This window comes from Mobula hypostoma, chromosome 11, assembly GCF_963921235.1.
Source record: "Mobula hypostoma chromosome 11, sMobHyp1.1, whole genome shotgun sequence".
In the NCBI taxonomy this organism is placed as follows: domain Eukaryota; kingdom Metazoa; phylum Chordata; class Chondrichthyes; order Myliobatiformes; family Myliobatidae; genus Mobula; species Mobula hypostoma.
In genome coordinates this window covers 8,111,160-8,129,229 of record NC_086107.1, presented here as the reverse complement: position 1 = coordinate 8,129,229, position 18,070 = coordinate 8,111,160, and the positions used below count along the sequence as shown (strand labels likewise).

The 18,070-nt window shown below is 41.4% G+C and overlaps 1 protein-coding gene across 1 annotated transcript in view; it reads left to right on the top strand.

Annotated features, from left to right (window-relative positions):
* The first annotated feature begins 3,647 nt into the window (after positions 1-3,647).
* Positions 3,648-18,070, top strand: part of LOC134353570 (doublecortin domain-containing protein 1-like) — a 610,678-nt gene continuing 596,255 nt past the window's right edge. The window contains exon 1 of the mRNA XM_063061626.1: positions 3,648-3,760. Within this exon, the coding sequence (XP_062917696.1) occupies positions 3,756-3,760 (5 nt within the window). The 5' untranslated portion in view covers positions 3,648-3,755. The remainder of the gene's footprint in view (positions 3,761-18,070) is intronic.

Here is an 18,070-nt window from a genome sequence, read left to right as displayed (position 1 = left end):
TGGTGGAGCAGACTCGACGGGTCGAATGACCTAATTCTGCTCCCATGTCAGAAATGAAGCCTGTCCCGGGGGGGCGGGGGTCTGATTGTGGGGCAAGTTGGAAATCAGCGGGGCTGTTGTGAATGGCTAAATACTGGCATGACAGGCTGAGGGGTCTCATTCTGTGGTGGAATTATGTATTGGGGTATGGACAAGGTGTACAATATTCATGAGGGGCAGAGCAGGTTGAACAACAAGGGCATTATGGAGGGCAATAGTGGGGATTATCCCTGCAAACATGACAAGTGCTATACCTGCCCCTACACCTCCTCCCTCACCACCATTCAGAGCCCCAAACAGTCCTTCCAGGTGAAGTGACACTTCACCTGTGAGTCTGTTGGGGGTCATCTGGTGCAGCCTTTTCTCCATTGTGAGTCCTGTTGTAGATTGGGAAACTACATTATTGAGCTTCTTCACTCTATCTGCTGTAAAATGCGATTTTGTAACGGCTACCCATTTCAATTCCACTTGTCATTCCCGTTCTGATGTATTTGCACATGGCCTCCTCCACTGCTCCTCTAACATGTGTGGCCTCAACTTGGCAGTAGGAGAAGAAGAAAGCCCTTAACTCCGGGTGGAGTCATCAGGACACCGTCATGATGCCATTTGTTTTTTAGCAGGCTTTCTTATTTTTATGAGGCCAAGTTGCTAGCTCGACGCTCAACCCAGCACGGATGGAAAGTGTGTAAGGGAGCCGGCTGGATTCGAACTCGGGAGCCTTCGCTTGGCAGTCTGGCGCTGATGCCACTACGCCACCAGCCGGCAACTTGGCAGTAGAGGATACACAAAATGCTGGAGGAATTCAGCAGGTCAGGCAGCATCTTGTTCATTACATGCTGAGTTGTATGACGTGCGTGGGTGACCATGATTGTTCTTGACTAATTTTTCTACAGAATGGGTTTGCCATTGCCTTCTTCTAGGCAGTGTCTTTACAAGATGGGTGACTCCTGTCATTATCAATACTCTTCAGTGGTCACATAACCAGGACTTGTGATATGCACCAGCCTGCTCATAAGACCATCCACCACCTGCTTTCATCCCCCCGCTTCACGTGACCCTAATCGGGTGGGGGGGGGTGCTAAGTAGGCGCTACATCTTGCCCAGGGTGACCTTTAGACTACTGGAAGGAAGGAGTTTCTTACACCTCCTTCGGTAGAGACGTAAATCCACCCCACCACCTTTAGGCAGCATCTATGGAAATTAATAAACAGTGAATAGTTTGGACTGAGACCCTTCATCAGGGCTGGAAAGGAAGGGGAAAGAAGCCCGAATAATTCATTATAATACTAGTTATCATATCAAATGGTTTTTGTATATTTTCTGACTTAACAGAAAAGCCAAGCAAGTTCAACAGTGTATATGGAGAGAGAAACAAAGTCATCGGTTTCACTCAAGAAGGGGTATACGTTATTAATCAATTAATTAAGAGATACAGCAAAGCAAAGCAAAGGCCCTACCAGCAGAATGAGTCCCTGCCACCCCATTTATGCCCTTGTGATCAATTAACCTCCTAATCTGTATGTCTTTGGAATGTGGGAGGAAACCAGAGCACCCGGAGGAAACCCATGCAGTCACTGAGAGAATATACAAACTCTTTACTGACAGCGGTGGAAATTGAGCCCACGTCGCTGGTGTTAATGGCATTATGCTAACCACTATGCTACAGATACCTGACTTGATCTAACCATTGCCTTAATATGATGTCATACATGCCCTTTATTTTTTTGAAGGTGAAATAAAGACAAATGCAGTAATGCTAAGTAAATCCTGGATGAAGTACTGATTTAGTGTTGCATGGGAATGTCAATACTGAATTTCCAATACTGATTGCAGGGTCTACACTCTCACTCTGCCTCTACAAATGATGCCTGACCTACTGAGTTTCTCCAGTAGTTTGTTTTTTTTTGGTCCCGAAAGTGAATTCTACTATTTTATCAGACTTTTTCAGCCATCCAAGACATTTTTCTGGAGCGATGTATATGCAGGGTCAAAGATCCTTCCCCTCTGTACCACGATCTCTTTCACCCCCTTCCATCAGGCAGGAGGTACCTTAGCATTAGGACGAAGACTGTAAGCATGGGAAACAGCTTCTTCCCCCAGGCCATGAGACTACTGAACTCCCTGCCACCCTCAGGTCTTGTCACGTATGACGTGCCAGTAGCATTATACTGTTGACTTTTTAAACTTGTGTTGTAAATGCACCTTATTATTTGTTAACTTATCTGTGGTAATATTACTTTATGTGTTGTGTGTGAGTTACATGTAATGTGTTATGCATCTTAGTCTGGAGGAATGTTGTTTCATTTGGCGATATACATGTGCACACTTGAATAACAATAAACATAAACTACAAACCTGATCCAAAGCTGAATATGACAAATATAGATTGATCAGGTTGGTTGTGATCTGGGGAGTTAATCTATGCGCACAATCTCAGACATAGAATATAAAATACCACTTCTGAGAAAAGGCTTGAGACCCCAAATTGAATTGATGCTGAACAGCCTTTTCCCACCACAATACAAAACTGCTCTCTGAGATAAGTATTTATCTACATTTGTCTCTCAGTCTTTGTTTATTGATTTTCCTGTCTTGCAACCCTCTGACAAATTGAGGCCATCACTTCTGACAATGATGTCACTGGGACAGAACTTTATGACATCACTGCAAAGAGAGGTCCTATAAAATATCTGTAGTCAGGTCTCTTTTAGTGAGCAGTCGATCAAAATAAACAGGACATGAAGAAGCTAACCAAAACAGGGTAAGCAAAAAAGTATACTGTATTACAACATTTAAGAAATATTTAACATGTCATCATTAAAGCCAGGAAACCAGTTCGGAAGCAATTTCAATAGAATGGATAATGTTGCTTCCTGTAAATATTCCTGTGGGAGTCAAAGATCCCAAAAATCAACAGAAGAGGGATTCAACGCAAGGGAAAGAATGAAGAAGATGCACAATCAATTTTCTCAGAATGATTTTTCATGCACAAAGCCATGCTGACTGTTCTAATCAGTCCTTGACTTTCCAAATGCGAATAAACCTTGTCCCTCAAAATCCTTATCAATGCATTTTCCATCACTGATATATGGCTCACCAACCTGTAGTCCTATGACCTATTCCTACTGCCTATCTTAAACAAAGGCAGAGCATTAGCTACCATCCCTCATCTCAAAAACATGTGGGTTAATATGTTAGTTAGCTATTAGCATGTTGGTGAGCAAATGGATCTGGACTTGAAAGAATGTTGGGAGAATAAGAAAAATGGGATTGATGGAGGATTGATGCAAATGAGGCTTGATTTCTGGCATAGATTTGATGGGCGGAAAAGACTTTTTGTGCTGTATCTTTTAGTCTATGACTAAACTGGAATATTTATAGAGATATTTAAAATCAATTAGAAAAAGGTAGGAGGTTGCCCAAAGAGTTTCTTCATAAATTTAGACCATAACGTATAGAAGCCGAATTGGGCCATTCGACCCATCAAGTCTGCTCCATCATTTTGTTATGGCTGGTACCTCTGCCTTCTTTAGGTTTATGGGGATCCTTAACCTTAGGTTTAGGTTTACCATTTTAGGAAGGTGAAGGCTTGTGCCTTGATATAATGATGTGTTTCCTGATGTGCCACCGCGAAGAGGAAAGAGTAAGAAAGGACACCCACCAATGGGAAGAAGATTCTTACTGTTGCAATAAGGATGCTATGTTTGAGGTGACTAATGAGGTAAGCTATAGGAAGGAACTTTGAGGCATACTTTTTGTTTCAATGTCAGTAACATTTTAATGAGTTAATCAAAGTCAAATTTATTATCAAAGTCTTGAGGCAAATTTGGGTGGAAAAATCCCCAGGGTCTGACAAGGTGTGCCCTCAGACCATGCAGGAGGCAGGTGCAGAAATCGCTGGCGCCTGAGCAGAGATGATCAAATTATCCTTAGCAACAAGTGAGATACCAGAGGATTGGAGGATAGCCAATGCTGTTCTGCTGTTTAAGAAAGGCACTAAAAATAAACCAGGAAATTATAGGCAGGTAAGCCTGACATCTATAGTGGGAAAGTTATGGGAAAGTATTGGAAGGTTAACTGGATCAGCAAATTTGCAGGTGACACTAAGATTGGGGGTGCAGCGGATTGCAAGGAAGACTATCATGGCTTGCAGCAGGATCTGGACCAGCCAGAAAAATGAGCTGAAAAATGCCAGATGGAATATAATGCAGACAACTGTGAGGTGTTGTACTTCAGTAGGACCAATCAGTGTAGTGAAGAGTGCAGAAGGACAAAAGAACCTGGGAGTTCAGGTCCATAATTCACTGAAAGTGGTGTCACAGGTATATAGGATCATTAAGCAAGGTTTTGATACATTGGCCTTCATAAATCCAAGTATTGAGTGCAGGAAATGGAATGTTATGTTGCAGTTGTATTAGATATTGGTGAGGCGTAATTTGGAGTATTGTGTGCGGTTTTGGTCACCTGCCTACAGGAAAGATATAAATAAGGTTGAAAAAGTACAGAGGGTGGTACTGAGACTGGAGGATCTGAGATACAAGGAAAAAAATGACTAAATTAGGACCTTATTCCTTGAAACATAGAAGACCGAGGGGAGAATTGATAGAGGGATACAAAATTATGAGGGGTATAAATAGGATAAACAAGCTTTTTTCACTGAGGTTGGGTGGGGCTACAACTAGAGGTCGTGGGCTAAGGGTGAAAGGTGAAAAGTTTAAGGGGGAACATTGGGGGAAGCTTCTTCATTCAGAGGGTCGTGAGAGTATGGAACAAGCTGCCAGAGCAAGCAGTGCATGCGAGCTCAATTGCAACATTGAAGAGGAGTTTGGATAAGGAGATGGATGTTAGGGGTATGAAGGGTTATGGTCCCAGTGCAGTTCAATGGGAGTAAGCTCTTTAAATGGTTTGGTACAGACTAGATAGACTGATGGGCCTGTTTCTGTGTTGTACTTTTCTTTGACTATGTATACTGTATATATTTCTCTGACATTAAATGTACCTATTGAAACTAGGTAAATACTGTATATGTTGCCATATACCTTGGGATTTATTTTCTTGCAGATATTTATAACGAAATAACGAAATACAATAGCATTTCTGAAAAACTATGTATAAACAAAGACTGACAAACAATCAATGAGCAAAAGAAGACAAATTGTGCAAATGAAAGTAGTAGTGAGGACATGAGTTGTAGAGTCCCTGAAAGAGAGTCTATACATCAGGTCAGGATGAACACACAAAACGTGAAACGGGGACACCTCTTTTACCTGTGGTATGTCAAATTACCAGGTGAACAAGTAGTCTTTGGGGTACTGAAAGTCTGTGTCTGTATTGATGCTTTGCTGCACACTTGAGTGCACGATGATGTGGTGGTAGGGGATTTTAATTTTCCATACATTGATTGGGACTCCCATACTGTTAGGGCTCTAGATGGTTTAGAGTTTGTAAAATGTGTTCAGGAAAGTTTTCTAAATCAATATATAGAGGGACCAACTAGAGGGGACGCAATATTGGATCTCCTGTTAGGAAACGAATTAGGGCAAGTGACAGAAGTCTGTGTAGGGGAGCACTTTGGTTCCAGTGATCATAACACCATTAGTTTCAATTTGATCATGGACAAGGATAGATCTGGTCCTAGGGTTGAGGTTCTGAACTGGAAGAAGGCCAAATTTGAAGAAATGAGAAAGGATTTAAAAAGCGTGGATTGGAACAGGTTGTTCTCTGGCAAAGATGTGATTGGTAGGTGGGAAGCCTTCAAAGGGGAAATTTTGAGAGTGCAGAGTTTGTATGTTCCTGTCAGGATTAAAGGCAAATTGAATAGGAATAAGGAACCTTGGTTCTCAAGGGATATTGCAACTCTGATAAAGAAGAAGAGGGAGTTGTATGAAATGTATAGGAAACAGGGGGTAAATCAGGTGCTTGTGGAGTATAAGAAGTGCAAGAAAATACTTAAGAAAGAAATCAGGAGGGCTAAAAGAAGACATGAGGTTGCCTTGGCAGTCAAAGTGAAGGATAATCCAAAGAGCTTTTACAAGTATATTAAGAGCAAAAGGATTATAAGGGATAAAATTGGTCCTCTTGAAGATCAGAGTGGTCAGCTTTGTGCGGAACCAAAGGAAATGGGGGAGATCTTAAATAGGTTTTTTGCGTCTGTATTTACTAAGGAAGCTGGCATGAAATCTATGGAATTGAGGGAATCAAGTAGTGAGACGATGGAAACTGTACAGATTGAAAAGGAGGAGGTGCTTGCTGTCTTGAGGAAAATTAAGTGGATAAATCCCCGGGACCTGACAGAGTGTTCCCTCGGACCTTGAAGGAGACTAGTGTTGAAATTGCGGGGGCCCTGGCAGAAATATTTAAAACGTCGCTGTCTACGGGTGAAGTGCCGGAGGATTGGAGAGTGGCTCATGTTGTTCCATTGTTTAAAAAAGGATCGAAAAGTAATCCGGGAAATTATAGGCCGGTGAGTTTAATGTCAGTAGTAGGTAAGTTATTGGAGGGAGTACTAAGAGACAGAATCTACAAGCATTTGGATAGACAGGGGCTTATTAGGGAGAGTCAACATGGCTTTGTGCGTGGTAGGTCATGTTTGACCAACCTATTGGAGTTTTTCGAGGAGGTTACCAGGAAAGTGGATGAAGGGAAGGCAGTATATTGTCTACATGGACTTCAGTAAGGCCTTTGACATGGTCCCGCATGGGAGGTTAGTTAAGAAAATTCAGTCGCTAGGTATACATGGAGAGGTGGTAAATTGGATTAGACATTGGCTCGATGGAAGAAGCCAGAGAGTGGTGGTAGAGAATTGCTTCTCTGAGTGGAGGCCTGTGACTAGTGGTGTGCCACAGGGATCAGTGCTGGGTCCATTGTTATTTGTCATCTATATGAATGATCTGGATGATAATGTGGTAAATTGGATCAGCAAGTTTGCTGATGATACAAAGATTGGAGGTGTAGTAGACAGTGAGGAAGGTTTTCAGAGCCTGCAGAGGGACTTGGACCAGCTGGAAAAATGGGCTGAAAAATGGCAGATGGAGTTTAATACAGACAAGTGTGAGGTATTGCACGTTGGAAGGACAAAGCAATGTAGAACATACAGGGTTAATGGTAAGGCACTGAGGAGTGCAGTGGAACAGAGGGATCTGGGAATACAGATACAAAATTCCTAAAAGTGTTGTCACAGGTAGATAGGGTCGTAATGAGAGCTTTTGGTACATTGGCCTTTATTAATCAAAGTATTGAGTATAAGAGCTGGAATGTTATGATGAGGTTGTATAAGGCATTGGTGAGGCCGAATCTGGAGTATTGTGTTCAGTTTTGGTCACCAAATTACAGGAAGGATATAAATAAGGTTGAAAGAGTGCACAGAAGGTTTACAAGGATGTTGCCGGGACTTGAGAAACTCAGTTACAGAGAAAGGTTGAATAGGTTAGGACTTTATTCCCTGGAGCGTAGAAGAATGAGGGGAGATTTGATAGAGGTATATAAAATTATGATGGGTATAGATAGAGTGAATGCAAGCAGGCTTTTTCCACTGAGGCAAGGGGAGAAAAAAACCAGAGGACATGGGTTAAGGGTGAGGGGGGAAAAGATTAAAGGGAACATTAGTGGGGGCTTCTTCACACAGAGAGTGGTGGGAGTATGGAATGAGCTGTCAGATGAGGTGGTAAATGCGGGTTCTTTTTTAACATTTAAGAATAAATTGGACAGATACATGGATGGGAGGTGTATGGAGGGATATGGTCCATGTGCAGGTCAGTGGGACTAGGCAGAAAATGGTTCGGCACAGCCAAGAAGGGCCAAAGAGCCTGTTTCTGTGCTGTAGTTTCTATGGTTTCTATGAGGGGTGCCAATGCTTTTGCTGGTGGGGGAGTGGGGACCGTTGCTTTGCTGCTGCTTATAAATAGATAGATAGATAGACATACTTTATTAATCCTGAGGGAAATTGGGTTTCATTACAGGTGCACCAACCAAGAATAGAGTATAAACATAGCAATATAAAACCACAAATAATTAAATAATAATATCTAAATTATGCCAGATGGAAATAAGTCCAGGACCAGCCTATTGGCTCAGGGTGTCTGACCCTCCAAGGGAGGAGTTGTAAAGTTTGATGGCCACAGGCAGGAATGACTTCCTATGACGCTCAGTGTTGCATCTCGGTGGAATGAGTCTCTGGCTGAATTTACTCCTGTGCCCAACCAGTACATTATGTAGTGGATGGGAGACATTGTCCAAGATGGCATGCAACTTGGACAGCATCCTCTTTTCAGACACCACCGTCAGAGAGTCCAGTTCCATCCCCACAACATCACTGGCCTTACGAATGAGTTTGTTGATTCTGTTGGTGTCTGCCACCCTCAGCCTGCTGCCCCAGCACACAACAGCAAACATGATAGCACTGGCCACCACAGATTTGTAGAACATCCTCAGCATCGTCCAGCAGATGTTAAAGGACCTATGCATGAGAGGGGGGAGCTGAGGGGGCTTTGGGGTTCTAGCATTTAACTATCATTCATTCTTTGGGGCACTCCTCTGTTTTCATGGATGGTTGTGAAGAAAAAGAATTTCAGGATGTATATTGTATACATTTCTCTGGCATTAAATGTACCTTTGAAACCTTTGACAAAATGCTGGAGAAACTCAACAGGTTAGATACCATCTGTGGAGGGTTCCATCTTGAAGGATCTTGGTCCGAAACGTTGCCTGCTTATTCCCTTCCACAGATGCTGCCTCACCCATTAAGTTCCTCCAGCATTTTTGTGTGTTCTCTGGGTTTACTACATCTGCAGAATCTCTTGTGTTCAGTTCAGGTGGTGGTAGTCCATCCTGTCCAACGATGACAGGAAACCTGAGCAGGAGAGATTTTAAAAGTGGAAAAGTCATTGCACTAGGGCAGTTCCACTCTCTCGAACTCAGAAGTCCAGGTCTAGTTATGAGTAATTGTCACAAACTGGGGTCTTCTTTGGTTGCAGTGGATGACAAAGATGTCTTCTGTGCCTTGTCATGTCCTTTGCTCTTCATACAGCGTTGCAGTATCGTCTTCCTCGCTGTTGGATCTCACTGTAGATCTAATTTGCCCATGCTAGGACTGGTATGTCCCCATCCCACCAGGGTATGAGGGTGCCAGCTACCCTCACGTGGTTTTGCCCACCTGTTGAAATGGTGTATCAGGGTGTGTGGCCGCTATGCCATGCAAACAGCTATTGGAGCCACAGGTGAGAGCTGAGTGTTCGGTAGGGACCAAAGGTGAGTGAGCTGTCCCAGAATGGACACAACAAGCTCACCAGAGTAACTACCTTTCCCTAGACACCATGGACTACAAATAAAAGTTCTCACCCAAGACACTACCTGATTATAGAGAGAAAGGAGTAGGTTAACTCAAACATAAGATAATTAATGCCACAGTATTCCAAGAATGGTTTCTTCTAAGGCTAGTTGGGGCAACACAATAAATCATTTATCATGACAATCCGGTGAATTCATGCAGGTCTTGCCCATAGGAATAGATACTGTAAGTATCAATAATACTGTGTCTCAAATAGGGTAAGAGTAACACTTTGCACACAGGCATACAACTCATCACAGATCTGTATAAAGATGAAATCGCAGCCCGAAACATTGGCTGGTTATTCCCCTCCATAGATGCTTTGACTTGCTGAGATCCCCCAGCATTTTATATGTGTTGCTCAAGATTTCCAACATCTGCAGAATCTTATTGGTTGTATCTATACCTTTCAGTAGAGTAGTAGTGATGTTTAATGGACCCATCGGATCAAAAAAGGATACAAAGAAATAGGAATTCTACTCCACGGGTTCCCACTTGGAGTTAGCAGCTTCCGTCAAGGACTTCTTCCATCCAGGGCATGCTCTCTTATTGCTGCTGCCATTGGACAGGAGTTGCAGCAGCCTTAACACCCACACCGCCAGGTTCAGGAACAGTTATTACCCTCACCATCAGGCTCCTGTACCTGGGTGGATAATTCCACCCACCTCAACACTGAACTGATTCCATAACCTAAAGAACACACACAAAATGCCAGGTCATGCAACATCTATGGAAATGAATTGAAAGAAGGCTGAGACCCTTCTTCAGGATCCACTTTCAAGGACTCTACAACTCATACTCTCAATATTTATTTATCTTTATATTTGCACTTTGCCTTTTACACATTGGTTGTTTGTTCATCTTTGTATGTAGCTTTTCATTGATTCTATAGTATTCCTTCGTATTTACTGTGAATGCCAGCAAGAAAACAATTCTCAGGGTAGTATATGGTGACATATATGGACTTTGAAAATAAAGTTACTTTGAACTTTGAACCTGGTCACCCTGAACACATCACACTTCAATACAGCTAGTAATGGACATGCTCTCCTTTGACTGGCAAATGTGCAGCACTGGATACAGCAGTTTGCTGTGACCCTTGCATACAACAGGTCATCAGACAATAGCCTCTATGGAGCCAGGAAAGGGATTTGAGCAGCAAAAATGCATCTTTTAATGTCATTGTTTACAAGTGGTTCTAAAGGGAATTGGAATCAGAATCATGTCTATTATCATAGACCTCATGGAATTTGATGCTTTGCAACAGCTGTACTGTGCAATACATAAAATAATCATTTTAAGTTTCAATAAGAAATACAGTGGATTGTGGTTATTTGGGCCACCGGTTAATCAGGACAGTTGCTTATTTGGGAAAACTTTTAAAGAACAAAAACAAATCAGGATATTAGTCAGGATTTCCTTTGTTTATTTGGGACACTATGCCGCTTTGTGGGGGCAGCAGACAGTTGCTGAACAGTTTCTAACTAGCATTAGTCGTAGCTATGTTGTGTGGCAATTAGACACTACACCGTCCTCAGAGGGTCAGTTTTTAAATAGAGCCATTTGCATGCTTGAGTTCAAAAGGCGGTGATTTTTGTCACTGATAGTTGGCAAGTGATAAGCAGTTAGACAATTCAGAACTGTTTTGCTCGCTGCAGTTTCGAGCATACAGGCTTGAAGATGCCAGAAACGGCTAGGAGTGAAAATGAAATGATTTCACTACTTCAACAAGTTAGGAACTACGAAGAATTTGAAGCAGTCAACAATCATCTTGAAAGTTACATTGATATTGAAAATTTGGAGATACAATCATAGAAAGCACTGTTCGGAGGCAGTCCACTATCTGCACAGATGTCTGCGCTGATTTTGTTCACTTACAGTCAATCAAAAAAACAATCAGCTTGCACTGAATGAATTCCTCTGTCAATAACTATTAGGAACTAATACACAGTTTTATAGTACCACAGCAGTTTTGGTAGTATTCTAATTTATTCTGTATTTCATTTAAATATATAATTTTTTACTCAGTTAAATGATAATTTATCTTTTATATACCTTTTTAACTATTTCCATGAAACTTCAGCTAAGTAGGGCAGCTACTTAACAGGGGAAGAATCTACTGGTACCAATGTGTCCCAATTACCCGGAATCCACTGTACATAAAATATAAATAATTTGTGTAAAAAGAGATCAAAAAGTGAAATAGTGTTCATGGTATCTAAGTGAGGTTAATTGTCCACTCTGAAATCTGATAATGGAGATGAAGAAGCTGTTCCTAAAATGTTGAGTGTGTGTCTTCAGGCTCCTGTACCTCCTCGCTGACGGTAGTAATGAGGAGAGGGCATGTCCCAGATGGTGAGGGTCCTTCATGATGGATAACACCTTCTTGAGGCACCATCTATTGAAGATATTCTTGATGGTGGCGAGGCAAGTGCCCACAATGGAGCTATCTGAATTTCCAACACTGTCCAGCTTTTTCCGTTCCTGTGCATTGGCACCTCCATATCAAATGGTGATGCAACCAATCAGAACACACTCACAGTACATCTGTAGAAATTTGCTAGAGTTTTTGGTGACAAAATCACCAGAAACTTTTAATGAAATATAGCCACTGGCATGTCTTATTTGTAATAATTGCCTCAAAAACGATATTAAGGATTAAACTGTGTACATACATCTATTGATGCTTCTGGACACATCTTCAGTGATGTTCCTGGAATCATCGGGTGTTTCGGGTCTTTCAACATCATACAACCTCCTCCAGGTGACCCAACTTTTAATGAAATATAGCCACTGGCGTGTCTTATTTGTAATAATTGCCTCAAAAATGATATTAAGGATTAAAAGTATTTTATTAGCAGAAGGAGATTCCATATTAATTACACATAACAAACTTTTCGTGTTGTGAATTTTCTTGAAGGTACTGTAATAATACCCTGAGTGTTTATGTGTACTTGTGTAGCTTTGAATAAGTAGTCAGGGAAATAGCTTCTTATTATCTTTGACCATCAATGATTTCCCTCAGAGCTGCACCAGATTACAAGTGTTTTGATCACATGATTTTTGTGTCTAGCAACTGTTGCTAGAGGTCTCAGGCTTCAGTTCTTGGCGCTTCAGTGTGGAAAAGAATTATGTGGAGAACTTCCATGACATTTGCAAATTTTGAAAAAGGATCAAAGTGATGAAATCATAACCATAGAATCTTAATACAGGTAAATTTGAATATTTTCTAGCTCTTTATGAAAATACTTATTGATTTCTCCAAGTATTAAAGGATCTGAATTATCTGAAAAGGTTAAGAACAAAAATAACTTCAAAATCAAAGGGTAAATATTGTATTCTCCTTAAATCAACATTACTGAAAATAGTGATGAATATGATGACACAACTTTAATTTTAATTGGTCTTAAGCATATAGTTTAATTTCTAGCAAGTAACTGGGTGACTATTTTTATAACTACCAATGCAAAACTGAATGAGAACATGCAATAAAGGAAACAAAATGAAAATTGAGTGGAATTTCAATGTATTGTGTTTAGGAGTCTTAATGATTATAACAGAACATTTTTGGGGAGTGCCACGGTGGTGTTGGGGGATGCTACAATAGCATAGTGGGGTGCCATGGTAGTGTAATGGTTAGTGCGATTACAGCTTGGGTAACGGAGTTTGGAGTTCAATTCCTGTGTCGTCGGTAAGGAGTTTGTACGTTCTCCCTGTGACCACCTCTATTTCTTCTGGGTTCTCCAATTTTCTCCCACAGTCCATTGACGCACTAGTTAGTAGGTTGATTGGTCATTGTAAATTGTCCTGTGATTAGGTTAGGGTTAAATAGGCAGGTTACTGGAGGATGTACAGAGACTCCTTCCAGAACAGCACCAGAATTTAACTCAACACTCCGTAACACACTGAGCTGTATTAGTGTCACGCTAACTGCTACACTATCGTGGTGCCTGCGAATGATATTAACACTAAGGATTTAAAAAAAACTTGATACTTTCAGAAAGCTTCCGATACCTCGCATAGTTGTGGAAGGGAAGATTTATATTTGGTCTGCCATTGGTTTATTCTGAGATTTTCACTATCTGAAGTAATCTGTCATGATACTAAATTTAAGGAATTTTGCAAGTTCAAGTCTAAGAGACTGTGTGGGTACAGCTGTGTCATTTACTTCCACAAATGAGCTGAGTATCATCCAGAAATACGTCCATACCATGTCCAATATCTAATCAGCAATTGTAAAATGAAAGGCCTTGATGGAGTGCATGTGGAGAGAATGCATCATAGTGGGAGAATCTAGGACCAGAGGACACAGCCTCAGAATAGATGGTTGTCCCTTTAGAACAGAGATTTCTTTAGCCAGTGAGTGGTAAACCTGTGGAACTCATTGCCACAGGTGGCTATAGAAGCCAGGTAATTGGATATATTCAAAGCAGAGGGTGATAGCTTCTCGATTTGTAAAGGCATCAAAGGCTATAAGGAGAATGCAGGGGAATGGGGTTGAAAAGGATGATAAATCAGTCAAGATGGAATGGTAGAGTAAACTTGATGGGCTGCCTGGCCTAATTCTGCTCCCATTGCTTATGGTCCAAATTACACAATTTTTCTTTTGATTTGATTTGTTCTATATATTCTCATTTGCTCTTTATGAATTGTTTTATGATAGACAGGGATTTAGAAACAGACATAGAAACATAGAAAACCTACAGCACAATACAGGCCCTTCAGCCCACAATGCTATACCGAACATGCACCCACCCAAGAAACTACCTAGGGTTACCCATGGCTGTCTATTTCTTGGTATACATAAACTGTAGATTTTTTTTGTGGACATTTAGTGAATAAGGAGAACAGTATTTGCATTTATGAAGCATCTTCAATATTGAAAAAGCATTTCAGATAACTTCAGAGTGAAAGCACGATCACTTGTATGGTAGAGGTATCATCCCATGGTAAGGCTGTTTTCACATGGTAAGAGTAACTAGAACAAGAGGCATAGTTTTAAGGTGACAGGAAGGAATTTTAAAGAGATTAAGGAGTAATTTTTATGCATAGGGAGCGGTTGATGTCTGGAATGTATTGCCAAAGGAAGGTAGTGGAATCAGATAATGAACCAAACCATTAACATTACCTCACTATTTTTGCTCTTTTTTTGCCATACTAATTTAATTTAATTTACATACATTACTGTGCAAATGTCTAGGCACATAAATATAGCTAGGATGCCTAAGAGTTTTGCACAGTACTGTAGTAATTTTATGTAGTACACTGTACTGCTGCCCCCCAAAAAACAGATTTCTGACATATATGAGTGATGATAAACCTGCTTTTAATGTGGGTCTCTATTGTGGACTGAGTGTGGGAAAGGAGTCAGGGAGAGTGGAATCATAGTTGGGGAAAAAGGGGAAGGGAGAGGGGAGGGAGTGTGAAGTTCCAGAGAGACATTCTGTAATAATCAATAAACCAATTTTTTGGAATCAAATGACCTTGCCTGGTGTCTCAGGGCCAGGTGTGGCTGCACTCGTGCCACCCTCACCCATGGTACGCCTTTTCTGCCATCTGTCCCACGTCCCTCCATCCTCACTATTTCCACTATCCTTTGCATCTTCCAGATTTATAAACTCGATCTTTGCTCCATGTTGACTAAGACAGTACTGTGCAAAGGTCTAAGGAACCCTAGCTATATACGGTACATGTGCCTAAGACTTTTGCACAGTACTATATATAGACTATGTGTATTGGCTGATTAGATATTTGCATTAATGAGCAGGTGTACATGTACATCTAATAAAGTAGCCACTGAGCATATGTATAAAATCAAACTGGTCACTCATGCACCAAAAATGCTACCCCGACCTGGTTTGACTTATAGACAACTTTACTTCCACACTTCCCAGGGAGGTGTACCTCCTCTGGTGAAGGGGATTGATGTGTTCATTCTGGGGCAGCTCACTCACCTTTGCTCCCAATGGACACTCAGCTCTCAACTATGACTCCAAGTGGCTGGTTGCATGTGACAGTTGCCACATCCTGGTGCACTGCCTTGACCAGCAGGCTGAACCAGGTGAGCGTAGCCCACGAACCTCATACCCCGGCGAGATAGGGACAATGCTTGCTCCAGCATGTGAAGTCAGCAGTGGCAGACTGGGTGGATAAGATCTAGAGTGAGATCCAACGGCCAGAAAGGTGGTTCTGCAAAGCTCCGAGGAGAGAGAAGGGCATGACGAGGCACCGAAGAAGTCACGGTCACCCACTGCAACCAAGGAATGTCCTGGTTTGTGATGACGAATCGGACCACTGGACCGAGACTTTTGTGGTTGAGAGTGGAACTGCCCTAGTGCAACAGCTTTTCCACTTTAAACACTCAGCAGCACAGTTTTCCTGTCATCATCATAATATGACGGACAACCACATCTGTAATTTATATATTTTTTTATGTATTGCACTATACTGCTGCCACGAAACAACACATGTCACAACACAGGCCAGTGATATTATACCTGATTTTGAACAGTGACGACCAGATCAGGTGGATGGGATAGTAACATTTTTACACAGGAAACCCAGTTGATCTGTGTTCCTTAGAAGCCTCATGATTCTTTTGTTTTGAAGGGTATCTATGCGTCCTATAGTGGGAGAGTCTAGGATCAGGGCACAGTTTCAAATTAGAAGAACGTCGATTTAGAACAGAGATGATAAGGAATTTCTTTAGCCAGAGTGTACTGAATCTGTGGAATTCTTTGGATGCCAAGTCATTGGGCATATTTATAGCAGAGGCTGATAGTTTCTTGATCAGTAAGGGCATCAAAGGTTATGGGGAGAAGGCAGGAAAGTGGTGCTTAGAGGGATAAGATATTAGTCATGATGGAATGGCAGAGCAGACTCGATGGGCCGAATGGACTAATTCTGCTTCCATATGGTCTTATGGTATCCCTTTCTCACCCCACCACATATCAACCTGATTGATTTGGCTTTCACTCATTGTTGGAAAAACATGCAGGAGTTGGTAGTTCTGATACACAATCCTGGAGAGAAGAAGCTTTCTCTCTACAACTAAGATCAGATGACCATCTGAGGCCAGACAACAAACGTTTTACGATCTTTGTGAATCTTTTTAGATGGACAAGGATTTCTTGCTATACATAAACTATAATTTCTTTGTGGACATTTGGTGATTTGCATTTATGAAACATCTTCAGCATTGAAAATGCATTAAAGATAACTTCAGAGTTAAGGCAAAACAGTGGTCCTGATTAAGAGGGACTGAGTATATACTGAGCTGTGATACTCTGCCAAATTATCTTCCTGGTTTTATTACAGTTCTTTACAGCTTTGAAGATCCTTTTAAATCTAGGTGTAAGTAAAAATTCCAAAGGTTAAGATTTATAGGCAGTATAGCACGGAATCTTTTTTTTAAAGAAAGAATTGTAAAAGTGGTAAGCACAAGAGATGCTGGAGATCCAGAGTAAAACTCCCAAAGTACTGGAGGAACTCGGCAGGTCAGGCAGCATCAACAGAGAGGAATAAAGAGCTGACATTTTGGGGTGAACGACACCCTGATGAAGGATCTCTGCCTGAAACATTACTTCTTCCAGCATTCTGTGTGTGTTGCTGCAAAAATGATGCTTGCTTTCATTTTTTGAAAGCACATACTGCATCCAGTGGAAAAAGTACTGGTGGTTTATATTACAAGTTAATTATAGTTTTGCTTTGAGGAAATTTATTTTTGGGATGTAGGAAGTACTGTTAAGTTACTAATTGTGCATCCCCAGTTGTCTAAGAGCAACAATAGCCTCCCACACAGTGTGGAAGTAGGGTGATCTAAGGGTCAAACCAGGTAGGGGTAGCACTTTTGGTGCTCAGTGACATGAGTAAACAATTTAATGTTATATATACACTCAGTGGCCACTTCATTAGGTATCCCTGTACACCTGCTCATTAATGCAAATATCTAATCAGCCAACCGCGTGGCAGTGACTCATTGCATAAAAGCATGCAGGCATGGTCAAGGGGCTCAGTTGTTGTTCAGACTAAACATCAGAATGGGTAAGAAATGTGATCTAAGTGACTTTGACTGTGGAATGATTGCTGGAGCCAGACAGGCTGGTATGACAATCTCAGAAACTGCTGATCTGCTGGGATTTTCAGACACAACAGTCTCTAGGCTCTAAAGTCTAGAGTTTACAGAGAATGGTGGAAAAAAACAAAAGTATCCAGTGAGTAGCAGTTCCATGAGTGAAAATGCCTGGTTAATGACAGAGGTCAGAGGAGAATGGCCAGACTGGTTCAAGCTGACAGGGAAACAACAGTAACTTAAATAACCACACACTGATGTGCAGAAGAGCTTCTCTGAACCTTGAACCAAGAAAGGACAGATTTGAGATGAGAAGAAGAAATTTTAATGGGGATCTGACAGGTATATTTTTTTAAATAGTGTGGTTGGTATCTGGAATGGGCTGCTGGAGGAATTGGTAGAAATTAGATATAATAACCACATTCAAGAGGCATTTAAAAAGACACTTCAATAGGCAAGGCATAAAAGGCATAAAAGTCCTCATGCGAGCAGATGGGACTAGTGTAATGAAAAAAAGAGGTCAGTGTGGACTGGTGAGGTTGTAGGACCCATTACTGTGCTGTACAACTTTATGGCCACTACTTGCACAGTGCTTTGCAGCAGTTTGCCAAGAAGTCTTTATCAGCATCTTCCCA